This window comes from Bidens hawaiensis, unplaced genomic scaffold, assembly GCF_021521415.1.
Source record: "Bidens hawaiensis isolate Kalapana, Puna unplaced genomic scaffold, B.hawaiensis_p1.1 tig00032066_1, whole genome shotgun sequence".
NCBI lineage: Eukaryota > Viridiplantae > Streptophyta > Magnoliopsida > Asterales > Asteraceae > Bidens > Bidens hawaiensis.
In genome coordinates this window covers 19,382-39,828 of record NW_027495432.1, presented here as the reverse complement: position 1 = coordinate 39,828, position 20,447 = coordinate 19,382, and the positions used below count along the sequence as shown (strand labels likewise).

The following is a 20,447-nucleotide window of genomic DNA, read 5'->3' as shown; positions in this document are numbered from 1 at the left end:
ACATTGTAAGCATTAAGCGTGTCAACAAAAGAATAACTAACAAGATAGAAAGACGCTAACATAACACGACTGACACACTATCCATTATCCACACCATACGGACCGTATGACAGGCGAAAATTGGTCATATAGGTCGTATGATATGTTAGACTGACACGCACACCAATGACAGTCATAACGCATACGGCCTGTCTATGCGGAAAAAATATCGGAACTGGCCAAGGACCGATATTAGAGATATCGGTTATCATCAGTAAATTTGATGTAATGCAGAAGATAGCAATTTAACACTAGCAATTGAGTATACGTAGTCTGTTACCATTAACAAATTGCAACTTCCAAAAAACACTAACAATTGTAGGTGCAATAGAAATGGTGAAACGAGCAATAAGTTATAAAGTAGGGTTTAGGAAAATAATAAGTCGAAAAGGAAAGGAAAACAAGTGGAATGGAAGTGTTGAGTAATAAGAGAATAGAAAGATAATAAAAGCAGCGTGAAGAAACACAGTGAGTCTATCCATAATTATAATTATAATTATAAAAACGCACCTGCTGATGATAGTTAGATGTTTTCGCCGGAACACCGGAGGCGGCGGGATAAGGAGATTATAATATTTAACCTTACTACCGTCCGATTGCTTTCTTTCTTTCTTTCTTCTGCGGCTTTTCTTTGTCTCGACTTCCTCACATATCATATTATTATTTTATTTTATTTTATTTTATGACCACTTATTTATTATTATTCTTCTTTTAATAACTAAAGAAAACTACAGCCTATAGCCCTATATATATAAACTGGATAATGGAATGGAATGATTTATTAGGTAATTGAATAGATCATTAATTCATTCAGATATTTTATTACTTATTTTTTGTGTTTGTTTGGTAGGCATGATTAGGCGAAGAAATAAAATAAAAACGGTAATGAATGATGATGCTGAGAGACAGACGATAATAGGGGTGGGAGATAAGGCTTTGTCTAGTGGGTGTGGGTTAGGGCGAAATGGGGCGAGAAAGGGCGCAAACACCGCCCCCCAGCGATATGTGGGCGATTTCTTTTATCGCCGATGGGGTAAAATAATAATATTATTATAATAATTTGACCGTTATAACGGTCAAAAAAAAAATAAAATAATATATATATATATATATACACCTTATTCTCCATTTCATACACAATTCATACCCAAATTCTCAAAAAATTTAGCAAAATGAATCCTACAAACAACCCGAACCAACCGACACTCGTGGAACTCGCCGCTACCATGAGAGAAATCATCAAAAAACAGAAAAAGTCTGTCAAGGAACTCAACGATGCCATGAGAGAAACCAACAAACAACACGAAAAAATTGCCCAAATGTTGGAATTGCGGGAAATGAGTGAAGAATACAAATCCTTCAAAGCGGTCGGGTTACACGAAGAGGCCGCATTATTGCAACGACAACGAATTGAAAAAATGCGCGAATATTATGGATATTAGTATTTTATTTAGTTATGTTTTTTAATATTTTTAGTTATGTATTTTTCTTTAGTTATGTTTTTTTTTGTATTTCTTTTTAATTTTAATACATTTTTATTTAATTATTTAAATAAATTGGTTTTTATTTGTTTAGTTTACTTATAAAAAGAAAATAATAAAAAATATACTATGGGCTCAACTTGTAGCCCCTACACCATTACACCCCAAAAACAAATTCGCCCCTTTTGCTGACTGGGCGTCACGTGTCACAATTCGCCCCCATTTGTAGCTCATCCACTACACATAGCCTAATGTTGGTTATGGTGGTGGTTATATAATGTGAAAAAAATAGGTGGATAAAAAGGATTTGATGTGTTTTAGGGAATGCAATGTATGGTGTAATAGGTGATTGTATTTCATTGACTAAACAAACATAATTTTTTTATTCCTTCATAATACTCTACTCTATTACGTTCTTCATTCTTGCATATCAAACGTTACCTATGGAAACAAGTAACACTTTTATGAAGATGGGGTGGGCTCGTTCGTTCAACTTTGAGTACTTATTAAGTACCTTAATCAAGTTTTCATTTATGAATTAAAAAAATAATTTTTAGACTTGAATCTTTCGTGTGCCTTTCTATTTTCAAATTGGAGAGAAGAGTGGTTAGTGGTACTTGGTGCCAATAATGTTAGTTGTGATGATTATTTGTAGCTGGTTGTTACTGACCTAGGCTCATATTTCTCTTTTTTTTAAAGATGTCTGTTACTAGGCAACAGTATCTCCTTCAAATGGTCAAAATATTTGTCATACCCTATTATCCAAGTTCGAGTTCCCTTACAGTGATGTCCTCACGTTCTAGAGCGCGCACATGAGCCGGGATTCGAACATGAGACCCTCGTGAAGAAAACCTTCTGACCACCCCACTAAAGTGATGCTTGCTGGCTCGTGTTTCTCTAACTTTAAAATTGGACAGATGACCCAAAAGGCCAAAGCGTAGGGACTGCTTAGAGTGCAAAATAGAAAGCATAAGTTGTTAAGAATATATGTTTTTCATATTAAACTAATTGATAGAAAATATTATATGTGAGATTATGATATGAGTAAAATGTATGAGCATATAATGAATACTAAGATAAAATTAGAGTTTATTACTTATAAATATATAATTATAATTATTAAATAATCATTAAATTTTTATACAATCAAATCATATCATAGTTTCACATATGCAAATATGAAATAGTTAAAATAGTTTTATATATCTTTTTGCTATGGTTAAAAACTAAAATAATAATTATGCTTTTGCAATAAATCAACCATTGTAAGTCATTACAATAAAACAATTTTGAGCAAACAACACTACCATACTACCATGACTTTTGAAGCGAAGAAGGATTAATACTTTCTGAAATCTAATTACTTATTCAACAAAAAAAGGAAACAAGGACATGCTACCCTAAAAATTGTTACTACTCCATTTATATCCCACATTCATCAAAATCAATCAAATTTCATCACTCTCCCCACATATTTATTTATTTATATGTAAAAGACAAATCCTGCTACGGCCATGGGCGTAACTGACAGAAAAGATACCGAGTTCATATTAAATTTTATAAATGTGTTTTGAATCTATTGACTGTGGATGAAAAGAGACCTCTACTTCTAAGCGTGATTGAGTAAGAGTAATTACAAAAACATATTAAATTAATTAGAATATCAATGATGGTAAAGAAAAAGTAAAAAGAAAAAAGCTAGAAAATACTCTTCTTGATACTTTGGCCCAACAATAGGACAATCTAGGGACCACTTCAGCCATACTGTCCTATACACACTACAAAACCAACTTTCCTAATCAATTTTTATAAAAACAATATTGAATATCCTTCGTTGGCATATATATGTCCAAAGGCTGTATAACCTTCTCCACGAACAACTTCATGTGCAACCTATACATGTCACTACCACACATTTAACATGCTCAAAACCAAATTTTGTAACTAACATCAGATTATTGTAACCAATATCATAAAACTTTTGTATACAAGATTCTTAATGGCATTTATGTAGGGACGGTTCAAGAGGGAGTGAAATAAAGAAATAGTTTTAGGCCTCCATTTTTTTAGGGCTTCCAAATTCTAAAAAGATTAGATAATTTTGGTTTTGAGATTATTAAACGATAGAATTTGCGTCTATAATTATACATACACATCGACGACATGTGAGTCACGGATCTAAAGTAAATTTTCTTATAAAGAGGCACTAATTTTATATACGCTAGCTACCTTTAAACCTCTGGAAAGATTGAGACGACCCTGCATTTAGGTTAGTAAGCAGTAACTTTAGAGGTGTTAATCTTTTTTTCAAACTCAAGCTCGATTCGGGGTTAGGTTCGTTTATAATTTATTAAATATCTTAATAATTAATTTATATACATATATAAAGCTAGAATAATAGCTTTATACAAGAGTTAATTACATGGATGGTCCTTGTTATTTACCCATATTGCAAGGTTGGTCCCTATCCCTACGAAAATTACGTCGATGGTCCTTACTATTCACCCGCACATAAAACAGATAGATGCATGTCCAAAATCTTTTATCAACGATAAAATTTAACAAATGCCCATGTTACTATGCTAATACTTGCAAATCTGTGACATATATACTTCACATATGAAACTAGCACAACCCACAAAATAAATTTGTCTACCTAATATACCTAGAGTATATATTTGAACTACTCTGAAACCTCCAATTTTTGATATTCCAGCAACTTGTGAGGGGGGTAATACTGAAAGCTTGATACATTGTCTGCACTTACATACACAACTTTAAATATGTCATACTTAACGAAAACCGAAGCCTCAACAACCCTGTTTTGAAGCGCTTTGCGATGATCGTTTTGAAGTAGAAACGAGTAACACGATTGCAGATTTTTCCATACGAAGAAATTAATCATTATAGGCCGAGTCTCACACTTTAAGCAAACACCCGCAATGGTGCCATCCATATTAAGGAAATAGGATTGAAACATGGAAAAACATGTGTATGCAAACTCTTGCTCCTTAATTTTTGTGTTAGACAAAAGACGGGTGACGCTAAAACAGACAGTGTCACCCGTTGAAAACTTTGCCGCTGGAGAACCGTCCCTTGCCTTGCCACCATACGTGACCATGAAGTTATGGTCAATCAAAATGGCCATGGTCTTTAGGTTCGTCAATGCTGAAAACTATTTATGCGAAAACAAAGATTGATGAGAACTTGAAATATACAAGCACATAGAAGGATATCAAAGTTGTGGATAGTTATCAACAAATAGTAGCGTGTTTACATTAAATCCTCCCCAGACTCTACTAATAGCAATTTATTGTAATTTGTGAGATTCTTACAAGGTATGATTGATTGAGTGTTTTTTTAGATGAAATCCACTATTTTATGATTTTATACAATCCAACGTATAACAACATTTCGATATATATGTCCTGGAATCGCATAAAAGTAAAAGCCTGAATCGCATAGTGGTAAGATAAAGCTAAAATCGCATAAAATTGGAACTGCCGAAAGACAGGGGCGGTTCTTAGGGTGTGCCAAGCGGGCAACCGGCCGGGGCACATTCTTTTCGGGGGCACGAATTTTTTTTAAAATTCACGATGTTATATATATAAAAATACCCAAACGTTTATAATCTCACTATTTTTATAATACTCAAACATAATTTAGACCCACATTTTTTTAGATTACCTACAGACATATAGACCCACTAAAATTTAAAAAGACCAAGTGTTTTTAATTAAGCAATATAAGTTAAATAAATATAATAAACGCATAGACGGGATAACAATAAAATGAATTTGTAGAAAGAAGTTTTTAGATATTATAGTTATTGAAATCCTAGTTTCGATCCACAATGCTCCAAGAAATACTTAGCGGGTTGCGATGATAGCTATCGAGAATGGAACATTAGAGAGCATAGACTGCGAAGAGTTGATTCATCAATTTGCTGTCAAGAATGTTAGAAGAGCTTCACAAATCCTTAATTAGCTATTAGCCTATTCAATATGTTATAAACTCATTCTAATACCATGATTTTGATAATTATTATTTTTATCGCTATAACTTTAATCGGCGTATAAAAATGTGTTTACATTATTTAGTACGTTAAGGTTTAAGAGACATATTTTTTTAGACATGGTCGGGGCACGTGAATTTTCAGGACCGGCCCTGCCGAAAGACATTCATGTAAAAGTAACAAACAAATTAACAAAAGACTAGTATCTTAAAGTTGTTGGATAAAATGGTAATTGTAGTAGTATTTGTCAAACAAAAATTACAAGACTAGCAACAATCGGTTGTGGTTTTTGTTAAGAAACAGTTAAAACTAGGAACATTGGTAATCTTTCTCGAATCAAAACGTTAAAAAAAACAACATCGTTTATTGATTCTTTTTTTTGTTTTGTTTTAATAAAGATGCAGTCACTCAGACAACATGGTAATGCAACTATGTAAATCCATATATCTATGAATGTATCATGATACAACTTACAAGAGCTTCATGTAGGAGTTCCTTGTTGTCATTAGATCTCTTGATCCATGCTCCATACCATATAATCTGTAACAAGGCCATAAAACGCATCAATTTAAAATTGTATAATACGTTTACAAAAATCGTATAAAATTCACGACCAAAGAGTCAAATTCACAACCCCAACTACGGGACCGTAAGAATAATTTTGGAACAAACGTGTATTCCACACCTTCTAGCTAGTATCAATACTTATTCTTGTGAATATAAATATATTAAATTAAATATCATTATTAGTGTAAAAAAGAAAGGGAGAAAGAGTTAGTACCAGACTGCCATGAATACTTTTGAAGACGGAAGAATGAATACAACCAAGTGTTTCAGTAAACAAAGAGAAGTGTTTTAAGGTATCGAGAAGGTCATCGACAATGGCGACTGTCGGCCTCAAAGCACACATGAATATGTCAAGATTCTTGTTGCTGAAAGGCATGAAGGATGCCATAACTGTGTCTGTGTTAATGGTGAATCTAAACATGAAGTGCAAAGAATAAGAAGATATAGAAGGCAATCAATGATAAATTAATTGACCGTAGAATTCCAGAAAGGAATGCTCTTCTGGTCTCGTTTGGCTTCTAAACTTGTCTTCCATGCAAATTATTATATTGAGTTATTAACCTTTATAATCCAGCTGGTGCTTAGTTAATAACGATTATATTGAAATAAGACTATGTGTAGTGGTTTAACTAAAATGAGAAGTCGCCCGTCACATCACTATTATGTAGGCATGAGGCCCTCACTAACTCTTTCATAAAAAAACGTGTAATTGTTTAACTAGTAACATGATTATTATTTAAGCTTTTTTTATATAAAAATATGAGTAGGTTAAATTTGATTGGTTGTATTTGTAGCTGGCCTCACACTTTTAAGTCCATTGTCTGCACCTGCACCCAAAGGGGCATTTTTTTCTTCTTTAATGTACACTAGGAAAATTGTTGAAATGGTTAACGGACAAAAGTAGGGTGAGATGGCGGGGGCATCACTCCATTATTACCGGTCTAAATGTTGTAAAAGTAGGTTTACAAGGTTGAGTATTCTCCGAGTACTCGCTACAAGGTATCTTGCCGACGGAAGTTTCTTTCACTCCGCTGTAGTTAACCTTAGCCATAATCACATCTATTCGGTGAACTTGTGTCGATTTTGACTTTAAAAAAATAAAGCATAATTTATATATCTATAATATTAAAGAACAAATATCATTTTTTAATTAATGATTAGCAATTTTTAGAATAATTTACTGTTTAAGAATGTATTTCTCTTATTATATTAATATTCACATATTTTGTTACAAATATTAGTAAACTAATGATATTTGACATATATATAATATTCAAAAATTAATTTAATTTATATTTACCATATCCGAGTACACCCAACTCCCCAGTCGACCACATAGAGTCCGCTAACGAATTTTGCAACCTTAGATGTAATTATAAAACAGAAAAATAGGAGGGGCGAATCTTGGACTAGCCAATGAATGAGGTCGGATACTGCAAGAAAAAGTTGAACCGAATAGAAAAAACAAGTCTCATATGACTAGTCAATTAATATAATTAAGTGGGTGTTTGTCCAGATTGGTGCTTATTAAACCTTCTAATTGTCTTTTAAAATAAAAAGAGCTACAATATAAAAAACTCCAAACTGATTCGGATTTGTTTTTCACTTATAAATTTATGCATGTATAAACCTTCAAATTGCTTAACTATTGTTTAGAGCTTATATAATCAGAAAAAAATAGTTTTATAAATAATGTGAAACCCTTAGTTCCAAAGTTTATCAAATGATTCAGTAATATATACTTTCTCATATACATTTTCAAAAAGTTTAAGTTTGCACATTTCATTCTCTAAATATACAATTAAGGGTTGTTTTTTTTTTCTCTAAAACATTAAGACTCCCATGTTTGTTATACACTAAAGGGTATTTGGCTAGCTATACCAAGATACTAAGGGTTTAAGTTCTGTGGTTCTAAAAAATTGTTGTAAAAATTTAGGAATAAAGTTGGATTTGCAAAAACTGTATAAATGTTAAAATTTACCCGAAAGTGTTATTAACATATTATTAAAAAGAACTGTAGATATGAGATTGTTTATATTTTAATAAGAGTCAAACAATTTGACTAATAAAACGAAAAACAACATGAGAGAATCTATTGACTGATCAATTAGAAGACTCTATTCTTGTTGGCTGTTGCTAACTTAGAGTTCCCTTGCCCATTGCTTATGTTCTTGGTATATTCCTTTTAACGTTTTTATTTAGATATTTATGGAGTATTAGACAATCATGAATCATGATGGTCCAACAAAGATAATGGTTAATGGACATATCTATCATCAAAAGCTTTTAATAGCTAATTATCTACTTTTAACTCTTATCTAAATGCAAAACTTGAACCTTTGAACTCGAAAGAAAAAGAACACCTATTATATCACTATATACGTACCATACATACCATTAATCAAAATACCATTTTATTTATTTCCTACGTTGCATGTTGCGGACAACTAAGGACACATATCCGTAGGCCACACATTCCCTACAAACTTATAATCTTATTTCTTTTAATACAATAAAAACTAGTATTCAGAACTTGTGTGTTGTAGCAAGACCGTTGATCCGAGCAAAAAGTAGGCATAAAAGCATTTTACCCTGCACACACGAGTGAAACCGAGCCACGATTCAGGTAACGAATAAAAAATGACAACTTTTATACGAGTCATAGTTGGGTTGACCCCAAACATGAACGCCCTTGTATTTTGATTCATGCAAATTAAATACTTATATAGGCACGTTAATGCTTTTCATGTTTTAATGTGCCGCAACGTGTGTGAGTAAAAAAACCTAGGTATAATATATAATCCATAAAAATAATAATAATAAAACTATTGAAACTAGGGGAAGCATAAACCGGCAAGACCTGTAACTCTGCAAGATCCGACCCGATTATTTACAATAAAGTCAGGTCCCTGACACTTAAAATACCAATAAACAGGCTTCGATCAGGTCCTACAGGTCTTACCCGTTTACACACCCCTAGTCGAAAGGTGAGACAACAATCAAAAAAGCAATCTTTATGGTATGCAATTGTTACCAAGCATGACAAAACATCAATGATTTCCCATGCCACCAAACATTCCACTTAATTAACCACACCTAAATCTTATTGCCACTTTTACCCCTCTCAACCTCACTCCATCAAACACACTCCATATTTTCCGGCCACCGGAAAAATGAACGAATCGCGAATACGAACACCTCCACGACAGTCGACGGAGGACATTGTCCGTGGCTACGAACCTCTAAATCCCAACGACTTTTCCGACGTGTTCGGCGGTCCGCCTCGCACCCTGCTTCCCCGCCAACACTCCGTTGACTTTGCCACGTCATCAAGTTTAGCATTTGATGATATTCCGGCGAGTGAGGACGAGTTATACAGTTATATGTTTGGTGATTCCTGGAAATCGAGGAGGTCGAGATCCGTATCGCAAACGAATTCCAACTCGAAATCGAATTCTTCATCGATTTTGAGTTTCGAGGAGTTGAGTCCGTTCTGGCCGGAGGTCGGAGACGGTGATGACGTCAGTTTATCTTCCTTTGCCGCCAAAATCCGGTAATGTAGTTTTCATAAGACTGTTATAAGTTTTCGTTTCAGTCCCTTATGTTTAATATTATTATCATTCAAGCCCTGGTTTTTATTCAAAGTTCATAAGCACCCGCTTTGTTTGATAATTTAGGGGTGCAAACGAGCTGAGTCGAGCCCGAGCTCAACTAGGCTCATTTCGATCTCTATTTCTAAAGCTCGAGTTCGACTTATGAGTTGTTTTCCAAGCTCGAGCTCGACTTATGAGTTGTTTCTTATTTAATTTTTATATATTTATAATTATTTTTTTTATATTTTTTCAATTATAATTTATATATAACATAATATATAATATTTAGTTATTATTTCGTAATATTAAATAGATTAATTAATAATTATTAAATTTATATAAATATAAATTATTAAATTTTTTATATAAATATAAATTAATCAATTTATATTGATGACAGGCTTGGGAGCCTGCTCGAGCTCGAGAAGTGAATCTCAGGTTCAGGCTCGTTTATTAAATAAGCTTACTTTTAGGCTGGAGCTCGTTTAAGCTAGGCTTGATAGAGCTTTTTCACGAGCTGATCTCGAGTAGCTCGGCTCGTTTACACTTTATTTTGATAAATTTACTAAATAATGTATAGTTCCATTGTAACATATTCAATGTTTTTTTTTTTTTTTTTTTTTTTGTGCAAGTAGTAGTTTTAGTTCCATCACAATATAAAAATGTTTTTTAATCATTTTGTATATATAACTTTAACTAAATAGTTTAAATTTGTGGAACACTCATTATCTGATTATTACAACTTCAGACAATAAAAGCAGTATAGCAGATTTTGTCACAACTTATTATCCGACTATGATTATTCAGTATCAGATAATCACTTTCAAAACACGCGTTGCCATTTGAGGATTACTACTTCAAATTTGAGGAAGATTCTAATTATCCGAAACTTCAAACAATATAAATAAACGTATATCATATAATACTTTCAAAACATGCGTTGGTTTGAAACTTACAACTTAACCGAAAATTTCATATTTGTGAAGGCCAATAAATGTCACATATAATTGGAACACAACAAAGAAGATGCATGAGGCTTGCAGTTATAATTCCTTTGAAGGTACACACAAATTTAAAGGTTGTAATTCTGGATTCTCACAAATGGTTACATCCCCTGAAACTACTACATTTGGGCCGTATTCGTATGCAAGTCTCAAGGAGTCAACTGAGGATATGCAAGTCAACTCTCCGGCATCCATAGTGTCCTCACTTAATCAAGATCAAGGGAATGAAACAAGCACCATTCTTGATGAAATGATGATATTATGAGCTCATACGTCATTGAAATAAATCTTAGTAAACATCGGGAAAGAATTGGTGAATCGCTTAATGTAGATGATGCTGGAGCTGAAGGTGATATAACTAATAGTTTCTATTTATTTTTATTTGGATTTGCTTTATGGAACCGAGCGTTTAGTTATTAAAGTTTGGACCCCACCAGTACCTTTGTAACTAATGGGATTTGGTAAAATGCAGCTTGCGTTGAACAGATGGCTGGGATAATATTTATTGTTCAAATGTTCCACCAAAGTGTTCTTAATGTACATTCGAGTACTCATGGAAGACTATGGGACTAATTTTTGTTTGCGTCTTGTGTTCGTTTTGCAGAAACGCATAGTGAGACTAACGTTCCTGAAGTGCGAATAAATGAATCAAACGAATCATCTTCGGTAATTATTTTAGAAGATTATATGTAAAACAACTTTAAACAATTTTCAAGCCTATAACATGAGAACCATAATATGTTTTGGGATTCACTTGTTACACAAAATAAAATAATTTCTTATTTCTACTGATCAGTTGGATAAAGAAAATATATGGACAACACAAGAACTAGAAAAAGATGTAAGCAAACAGGTACACTTTAGGACCAATATTTTTAATTTTTAAATATTACTTTTTAGAAAATATTTTCCTATAATTATTTTTTACCAATTTATCTTTATGTATTAGTACAGATGGAACTAGAATTACTGGATGAGGATATAAAGTTGTGGTCAGACGGAAAAGAATTAAACATCCGGTTGCTTCTAGCGACACTACATCATGTAATTTAATCGTATGAACACGTTATATGCATGTTATTTTCTTATCAAATAATTAATCTTGTGTTAATGTAGATTTTATGTCAAAGTAGTGGTTGGATCATGATACCTTTAACAAACCTCAAAGACAGCCCGGATGTAAGAAAAGCTTATCAAAAGGCTCGGTTATGTCTGCATCCTGACAAATTGCAACAAGGCGCCACAATCTCGCAAAAATATGTTGCCGAGAAAGCGTTTCCAATCCTGCAGGTATTCGAACGGGTTGTAATTAAGTTATAAATGGGTTAAACGGGCTGGTGAGTCGACTCGTGTTCACAGGTCAGCCTGTTAAGTTAAACATGTCAACCGGAACATGGCCTGCTTAATAACGGGTTAGATATGAAAATCCAAAGCCTGATTATTTTCTTTTTGTGTTTCCATGGATGACTTTTTCGTTTAACCCGAATAATCGTACACGACCTGTTTAAACCAGTTATCAAAATGAGTCACATGGGTTGTAATCAAGTTATGAATGGGTAAAACGGGTTGACCATTTAATTAAATAGGTTGACAGGTCAACCTGTTTAGTTAAACATGTCAACCTGAACACGGCGCGTTTAATAAACGTGTTAGATATGACAACATAGCTGATTCTCTTTCATTTTGTGTTTCTGGTTATGACTTCTTTTGATGTTTGTGGTTAGGATGCATGGGCTGCTTTTATATCCCAAGATGTTCTTTTATCTATAACTTGAAAAAAGGATGCATGTATCTAAATGGACATTTTTAGACATATATATATATATATAGTAAATGCAGAAGATATAGAAGAAAAAACAGAATATTTGTTTGTTAAGGATTTTGACTTATTTATCAACATTTTTGTGGTTTTATTTTCTTTTTGGTATTTGATTCCTGTAATTTGAGTTAACAAGTGTGAAATGAATGTGTATAAATTGTTATTTTTATTTTGTATTTGGGAATTTGTTAAAGAAAAGTCACTAACAATAATAGCATAATTTTTTTGAAATGACCAAAAAAGAAGCAAAAGATAAAAGATAAACGACCGAAGAAAACCATTGTGACCACCTAAAACATCACGAGTTACTTAAACTCCTTATTAACTCAATAGTGTAATAGACTTATTATCACCAAATTGCAACGCTAATAGATGATTTTACATACGCTGCTTCATTATTTCTTGTAAAGCAGCCATCAAAAAAACCCTACGCATAACATTTGCTTGAAATAGTCCGTGCAAAACTGATTTAAAACATAGATCACTCTACAAATAATAACCGGTAATTCTACCTCTATGCAAAGTATATGCATCAAAAATCTATTTAAGGACTATTGTTGTAAAACTTGGTAAGTCAAAAGTGTTCGGTCAACAAAAGATTGGTTGTAACTTGTAACCTCATCCATAATATCATCCAACAACCAATGAGCTTCTAACATAACTAATCAAGTTTTCAACTTTATGTCACAAGATCTCAAAATCCCATATCACAATTTCAGAAAAGTGATCAACAAGTGTCCAAGATTGCTGGTTTTAAGTATTAAAGACCAACTAAAGCATGCTCTTTTTTACTTAAAAAGATTAGGCTTTTGTGACTTGGAAGCTTTAGCTTATCAAGACTGTGTCTTGTTGGTGTCAAATGTGGAAAACACATTGATTCCTAAGTTGAATTACTTGATCAGTTTAGGGTTTCCAAAGCCGGAGGCGGTTGAGATGGTTTTAAGGCGTCCTGGGTTGTTTACTTTTAGCGTTGATAATAATTTTAAGCCAAAATTTGACCATTTTTTAGTGTGTTCTCAAGGCGTTTAGTTAAGTTAGGGATTTAAACAAGTCAAGCTGCTTAAACAAACGCGTTAGAGCCCCGACTTCATTTATCAAGCTCTAGAGTTTAAATGAGCCTGTTGTTTATATAAAAATTTTTAATACGCTAAATGTATATGTGCATAATAATTATGATTATATAAAAATTTATGATAAAAATAATTAAAAATTATATTATGTATAATAAAAAACTATAATTATAAATATACATAAAACAATCATATATACATATAAATGAATTTACAAATTATCTACATTAATAGGTTATTAAAAGACTATATAACAAATTAACACCCATAATAAGTTGAGTAATATTACATTTAACGAGTTCACAATCAAGACTATGGTGGTATAATGCAGAATTAAACAATAAGAATTTCACAGTTGGGGTTGGGGATGATCAATCTTTTGTACAAAGATATTCTGAAAAGAAAAATTGTACAGCAAGACCGGCGGTTTAATATGCCGATTATGAACTTGGCAATGCAGCACCTGCTACAAATGGAAAAAAGAAAATTGCAGCCATAAACCAAAAAATAATAATTAAAGAATAACTTTTTCGTTTAAAAGTTAAAAACTTTTTGGTAAATAAATGGAATCTTGAACTAACCCGTTAACTCTCCATTCGCCTCGTCTCCACTTCTCCACACAATATCCTTCAATCCAGTTGAAAGATTCTTGTAGAACTGCATAAAAAACCGTCACATGTATCACATTTAAAGCAATATAAACAGTTATTGCAGTACTTTACCTTAAAATTGGTTGTGCATTATTCATCACTCTTATAAATCAATATAATCTATTTTGCAAAATACTGTGAATTTAATATACCTTGTGAAATTCCAAAGTATCCCCTCCAGCTTTGCGAACCTCAACCATGTGCAAAGACGGCGCCACTTCAAATATCTAAGGAGTAATGTTACAAATATTAATAAAAAAAACACTATATTGTTACAATGATAATCTAACTTTGTGTGAGTCAGTTTGACCATATCTTAACTATAATGACATGAAAGATTTAGAAAAAAAAAATATACCTCTGTTGCAACCGACAAGTGGCCCTTACGTCCAGACTTTTCACCTTGAAGTTTCAGCTAATGTGCAAAAACAAGTCATTTAACATTAGAGCTTCCAAAATGGAGCAACTTTAAGCTAAAGAAGAAACATGTTTTGTTACCTTGTAATTGTTTTTCTTCACATCAAATCCTAAAGGTGTAGCGGCTTCTTCTATTTTTGAAATGATTTCATTGGCGGGACATTTTGATGTGAATCTTGTTTCTCGCTTGACAAGCCCCTAGTATTTCATTTAATTCAAGAATCGATAAACATTATAGTTGATGGTAACTATAAATTAATTTTGGATGATCGTCTACAACACTCTAAACAGATTATTATTTTATCTTCATTTAAAGTTATTATTATTTTTATTTTGTGCCCTGCTTGTGGTGCGCACATATGATGTATATATGTGTGAACCCTCGGGTGGGCAAAAGTGAAATTGCACTAATTTTGACGTTATTTTACTAATCTCGTGAAAATAACGTTAAAAGTGACAGACGGTTAATCAGGCATCATGTAGTGGCGTTGATAGCCGAAAGACAAGGGTACATGCACCGATCAGCCGGTGTCCCGATGATTGAGTGTTATGTGCCTTATGTCCAAGGCTTGATGCAAAACTACTATCGAGCCGGGGGTCTCACCGAAAGCAGCCTCTCTATCCTTATAGGGTAGAGGTAAGGCTGTCTACATCTTACCCTCCTCAGACCCTACCATAGCTTTGCTATTGGTGGGATATACTGAGTACGATGATGATGATGATGATTATTATTTTTATTTTAGTAAAGTTTTCTCTATCCTTTAAACAACGAATAAATTTTACTACTTAAGTTTGGTTTTATTGAACTTATTTAATTTTTCCTGTTGTTTTTTCTATCTTTTAAGCAAAATATCTAATATATAATTGAAAAAAATAATTTTTAACTTTTAAGTTTAGATTTATTAATTGTATTTCTTTTTGGCAAATCTTTTCCTATCCTTTTAACAAAATATATAATTGAGGAACAATATTTACTAGTTGCATTGGTTTTATTAAACTTAATTGATTTTTCCTAAAGTTTTTCTACCCTTTTTAACAAAATATATAATTGAGGAATAATTTGTATTATTTAGAGACATATTAATGAAAAAATACTTCTGTAAAAGTGACTCAGACCAAGCTATAGACAAACATGTCTAGGTTAAGATTATTAGCGAACAATTGTTTTCTGCATTTAGAGTTTTAGAAACAATGTATAAAATGTTTACGCTATGAGCCTCCAATTAAAAATTTTTGACCGCTTATAAACATGTACAAAATGATCTAAAACCAACAAGGTTGAAAAAAGTTAAGCATACCATTTGTTTTTCAAAGAGATTACTGAGGTTGAGGCCTTGAGATTTAGAAATAAGCTCAAAAGCATTCATGGTGACAGGCTGAGAAGGCCGTTCATCCCGCCTCTCCACAACAAGGACAGGAGAATCCTATAATCCAAGAAAAAATATCAACCAACATCAAAAGGGTATATTAGTAATTTAACAGCTGTTTTGTATTACCCCGGCTTCATCGAAAATGGCATCCACATCATCTAGACTAACATCCTCTTGTTCAAATTTAGGTGGCGCGTATCCTTTCTTAAACCATTCATGTTCAATCAGTTCAGCCGTTGTGATTCGCTGTCCAACATGGTATTCATGTTAATCGGTCATAATATCCATAATATATTCAAACATTTTTAAGCTTTAAAGAAAAAATAAGTGAACATACAGTCTCGGGATTAGGATCCAAAATCCTTTTAATTAATTTCTTTGCATTTGCCGAGAACCAAGGCGGACAAGAGAACTCGGCCTTAAATATCTGCAATCACATATATGTTGTTACAAAACAAGGGTGTGAAGGATATTAATTAAATAATTCTTACTTGATATGTTAAATATATATTTACATAAATATTATTATTACATATAAAATACAAATAAATAATATACTATGTTATGTGAAACATTATAATAATAAATTTATACAAAACTAATTAAATATATATATATGGATCAGGATCATGAGAGAACTTTTTTGAAATTGAGAACTATGAGAACTATTTTGGACCACAAAAAACCCAAAAATAAAAAAAAAATCATAAAATAAAAAAAAACACAAAAATCAAAAAGGTAAAAAAACCAAAATTCTTATTTTATCATCCCGGTTTCATAAAAAAAACTCGGTTTAGCTAAATTATATACACATATGTATAATATATACATATATGTACATTTACATGTTTTTTTTGTACACATGTGTATAATTTATGATAAATGATACTGTATATATGTGTATATTACGTAACTAAAGATTATATAAAATTATACATATGTGTATAATACGACGTTTTTTTTTTAATTTTTTTCTATTTTTTTTAATGAAACCGGAATGAAATATAAGAATTTTGGTTTTTTTACTTTTTTAAAAATTTTATTATTTTTTGTTTTATGATTTTTTTAAATATTTTTTTAAAGGTGTTTTTAGTGGTCCAAAATGGTTCTCAAAGTTCTCAATTTGCAAAGGGTTCTCTTAGGATCCTTACCCTATATATATATATATATATATATTAATAAATATAAATAATAAACAACCCAAGTGCGAGCTGAGCTCAAGCTTGAAAAATTACTCGTACGCCAAACTCGGGCTTTAGAATAGAGCTCGAAGCTCAAGCCTGGAAAATTACTCACAAGCCGGACTCAAGCTTTAGATATAGAGCTCAAAATGAGCTGAGCTCGAGCTCTCGTAGGTAAAATGAGACAAGCTCGAGCCTCAACGAGCTCAGGCTCGTTTACACCCCTAACTACAAAAAATTCCAAAGGCACATAAAATTTACTTGGAAACTAGAAACAAAAATACAAAGAAAGTAATAATATAATACAAAAGAACTAAGAAAATATATTACAATAACTGATCTTACCAAAAAGCAATTTTGCAATCATTGACAATTCAAAGAGATGTAATGACACGCAAATACCTTTTTGTACAAGGCCATAAGGTTTGACTCTTCAAAAGGCAGATAACCAGCCATAAGAACAAAAAGAATCACACCACATGACCATAAATCAGCCTTAGCTCCATCATAGCCCTTGTTGTTAATTACCTAGTAGAGTATATAACCAAAAATATAAAAAAAGCACCTTAATTTATATTACTAAATGTTTATAACTATAAAATGAAGAACCGTATGATTTACCTCAGGAGCAACATAATTTGGTGTCCCACATGTCGTGTGTAGTAAGCCATCTTCCTACAAGATGAATATTTAATTTATGGTATCTAAATAGTGACATAACATAAAGAAGAAAAAGAATTTGAATCAGTAGAACAAAAAATTAACTTTTACATGTGAAATAAAAAAAAAGGAAAATAAGATACTCACTCGAACTTGTTGTGGCAGTGCACTCAATCCAAAATCAGAAACTTTGAGACATCCAGTAGCATCCAACAGTAAGTTTTCAGGCTGAAAAATAACAAAACTCTAATAAGAAAAGGTATGTTTGATATATCAAATTTATAGGCGGGTTGAGTAACGTGCTAGGGTTGAAACTAGGGTGGAAATTTCTGACACGACCCAAGCATAACACGGAAATAATCAGGTTTTGGGTTGACATATATAACCTGCTTAAAAAATGGGTAGTGTTTGGGTTGACTTGTTTATTGAATTAAGTTGACCTGCTTAAAAAACGGTCCTGTTCGGGTTTCACCTGTTTGAAAAACGGGTCGTGTTCAGATTGGTCTAATTAAAAACAGGCCGTCTTCGGGTTGACATGTTTAATTAAAAGACACGTGTTTGGGTTGTCCTATTCAGTTAAACGGGCTGTGTTCAAGTTAACCAGTATAGTTAAACGGGCTGTCTTCGGGTCAACCGTCAAACCTCCCACAACCTGTTGATCATTCGTTTCACCCACTTTTACGTATTGAATTGACATTTGACCCATTTGACTAAATCCCCTTTTACCTTGAGGTCTCTATGGTAAACACCCCGACTATGACAATAATCAACTGCATTTATGAGCTGCTGAAAATACTTTCTTGCTTCATCTTCTTTAAGTCTGCCTTTAGCTGCCTTAATAATTAAAAAAGCATACCCTGTTTTAGTACGCAAAATTTTAAAGAACGATAAAAGGTTAAAATAAACTTACGATTTTGTCGAATAATTCACCACCTGTTACAAATTCCAAAACAATGTATATTTTTGTCTTGCTCGCCATAACCTACCATAATAAAGGATTTAAGTTTAAACACATGTGCATCTTAATTCAATGTGCCTACAAGTGTAAAAATTAGAAAATGTGTTATAATGCTAAGAGTCTATTTTATGACACACAACTTAAAAAAAATAGATTGACAAAAAAGGAACGTCCGTATGTCGAATCTTTCAACTCCTGTAATGATAATTTAGGGTTTATTATACTTCATACAAGTTTAATAACAAAATCAAGTGTAGCATTTATAGAGGGGCGTTCTAATGTCCAATACATAACAAATGTTCCTAGGCCAAATCTTTCATACAGATTCCATCAATGCTAATTTATGGTTAAATATATTCATACAAATTTAACAATAAAAGTAAAGCAACTATAGAAGGGCATTAAAACAAAACAATTTTTAAGTGGAGAACCGATACATAAAACGCTTATGTAATACGCACGGTGCACACGTGGATAAAATTTAAAACGAGAGTAACAGAGGAAGAACACGCATGGGTGCACACAGTATAAAGTTCTCGCATTCACTCCAATTATATAAACTTAGAACAAACTTTAAAACACATCAATAAAGAAAAAACATGTTAGCAACTTAATGAGAAACCAACTAACCTCAAACATACGAATCACATTCGGGTGCCTGATCAGTTTCATAGTCGATATCTCCCGTTTAATCTGCACTTTCCAAAATTAAATATCAAATAAACATATCTAAATACAAACCTCATAGTAAACAAAAAAACCACACAACTCAAAAAAAGTCAACCACTTGGTCAAAACTGAAATAAGTCAACAGCCCATGTTGCAATATACCTGAGTAATCATCTTATGCTTTAACACTTTCTCCTTATCAAGAATCTTGATTGCAACATTCTCCCCGGTTTCAACATTTCTAGCAAATTTCACCTTTGCAAACGTCCCTTCGCCCAAAGTCCGTCCGAGTTCATATCTCCCCACTCGTGTTCTCGCAGGTCTTGAAGACGCCATTGCTAATTTTCCGTCCCTTAAGACCCAAAGCTTCGTTTTTTAATAGGATCGGTTTTGCTATTCAAAAGGAATCTTTCGACTCGCAAGACCCAAAGCTTCGTTTTTAGCAGGATCCGTTTCGCTATCCAAAATGAATGTTTCAGCCCCGAAAGACCCAAACCTTCGTTTTTAGTAGGAACGTTTTGCTATTCAAAAAAAATCTTTCGACCCCTAAGACCCAAAGCTTCCTTTTTTAGTAGGATCGGTTTTGCTATTCAACAGGGGTTTGCGGCGCAGCTTGTTTACCGTTTACCTGCCACTTTATTGTAATGGGGTTAATGAAAAAATCCCACTAAAAATCAAAAATAAAAAATAAAAAATTGTGTAATTTTATTTTCTTGATTCCAAATCAGAAGCTAATAACTTAAAATCAAGTACAAATACAGATATGGGTACCGTTAATTTGGCGGCAAAAGATGGTATTTGTAACGAATCAGATTCTTTTCTTGTTACTGGGTTGCTAAATTTGAGATCTTGATGATACACTATTCATGTTCTTTTCAATTGAAATTGAAATTGAAACCCTAATTAATTTTGGTGAATTTGGGGGTATTTGATAACGGAACAAATATGGTGACT

At 32.6% G+C, this 20,447-nt stretch overlaps 3 protein-coding genes across 4 annotated transcripts; 1 reads left to right on the top strand and 2 right to left on the bottom strand.

Moving 5' to 3' along the window:
- Positions 1–3,952: 3,952 nt before the first annotated feature.
- On the bottom strand, positions 3,953–6,629 carry LOC143582930 (uncharacterized). Its single transcript, XM_077065389.1, has 3 exons — positions 6,317–6,629; positions 6,010–6,075; positions 3,953–4,695 (listed from the first exon to the last, which is right to left on the bottom strand). Exons 1-3 carry the CDS (start codon positions 6,521–6,523, stop codon positions 4,204–4,206), a joined length of 765 nt encoding a protein of 254 aa, XP_076921504.1. The 5' UTR covers positions 6,524–6,629; the 3' UTR covers positions 3,953–4,203.
- Positions 6,630–10,768: 4,139 nt separating this feature from the next.
- On the top strand, positions 10,769–12,684 carry LOC143582929 (J domain-containing protein required for chloroplast accumulation response 1-like). The gene is made up of 6 exons (XM_077065388.1): positions 10,769–11,048; positions 11,304–11,365; positions 11,496–11,552; positions 11,654–11,743; positions 11,816–11,989; positions 12,424–12,684. Exons 1-6 carry the CDS (start codon positions 10,961–10,963, stop codon positions 12,472–12,474), a joined length of 522 nt encoding a protein of 173 aa, XP_076921503.1. The 5' UTR covers positions 10,769–10,960; the 3' UTR covers positions 12,475–12,684.
- Positions 12,685–13,859: 1,175 nt separating this feature from the next.
- On the bottom strand, positions 13,860–19,979 carry LOC143582928 (CBL-interacting serine/threonine-protein kinase 23-like). Of its 2 annotated transcripts, none has more exons than XM_077065387.1 (15): positions 19,656–19,979; positions 19,455–19,517; positions 18,777–18,848; positions 18,593–18,700; positions 18,014–18,094; positions 17,828–17,881; positions 17,609–17,734; positions 16,363–16,452; positions 16,152–16,271; positions 15,954–16,079; positions 14,737–14,853; positions 14,597–14,653; positions 14,391–14,465; positions 14,170–14,245; positions 13,860–14,051 (listed from the first exon to the last, which is right to left on the bottom strand). In XM_077065387.1, exons 1-15 carry the CDS (start codon positions 19,827–19,829, stop codon positions 14,029–14,031), a joined length of 1,362 nt encoding a protein of 453 aa, XP_076921502.1. In that variant the 5' UTR covers positions 19,830–19,979; the 3' UTR covers positions 13,860–14,028. The 2 variants fall into 2 exon arrangements, with proteins under 2 accessions (XP_076921502.1, XP_076921501.1); XM_077065386.1 differs by having other exon boundaries at positions 13,876–14,054.
- Between the last annotated feature and the right edge of the window lie 468 nt (positions 19,980–20,447).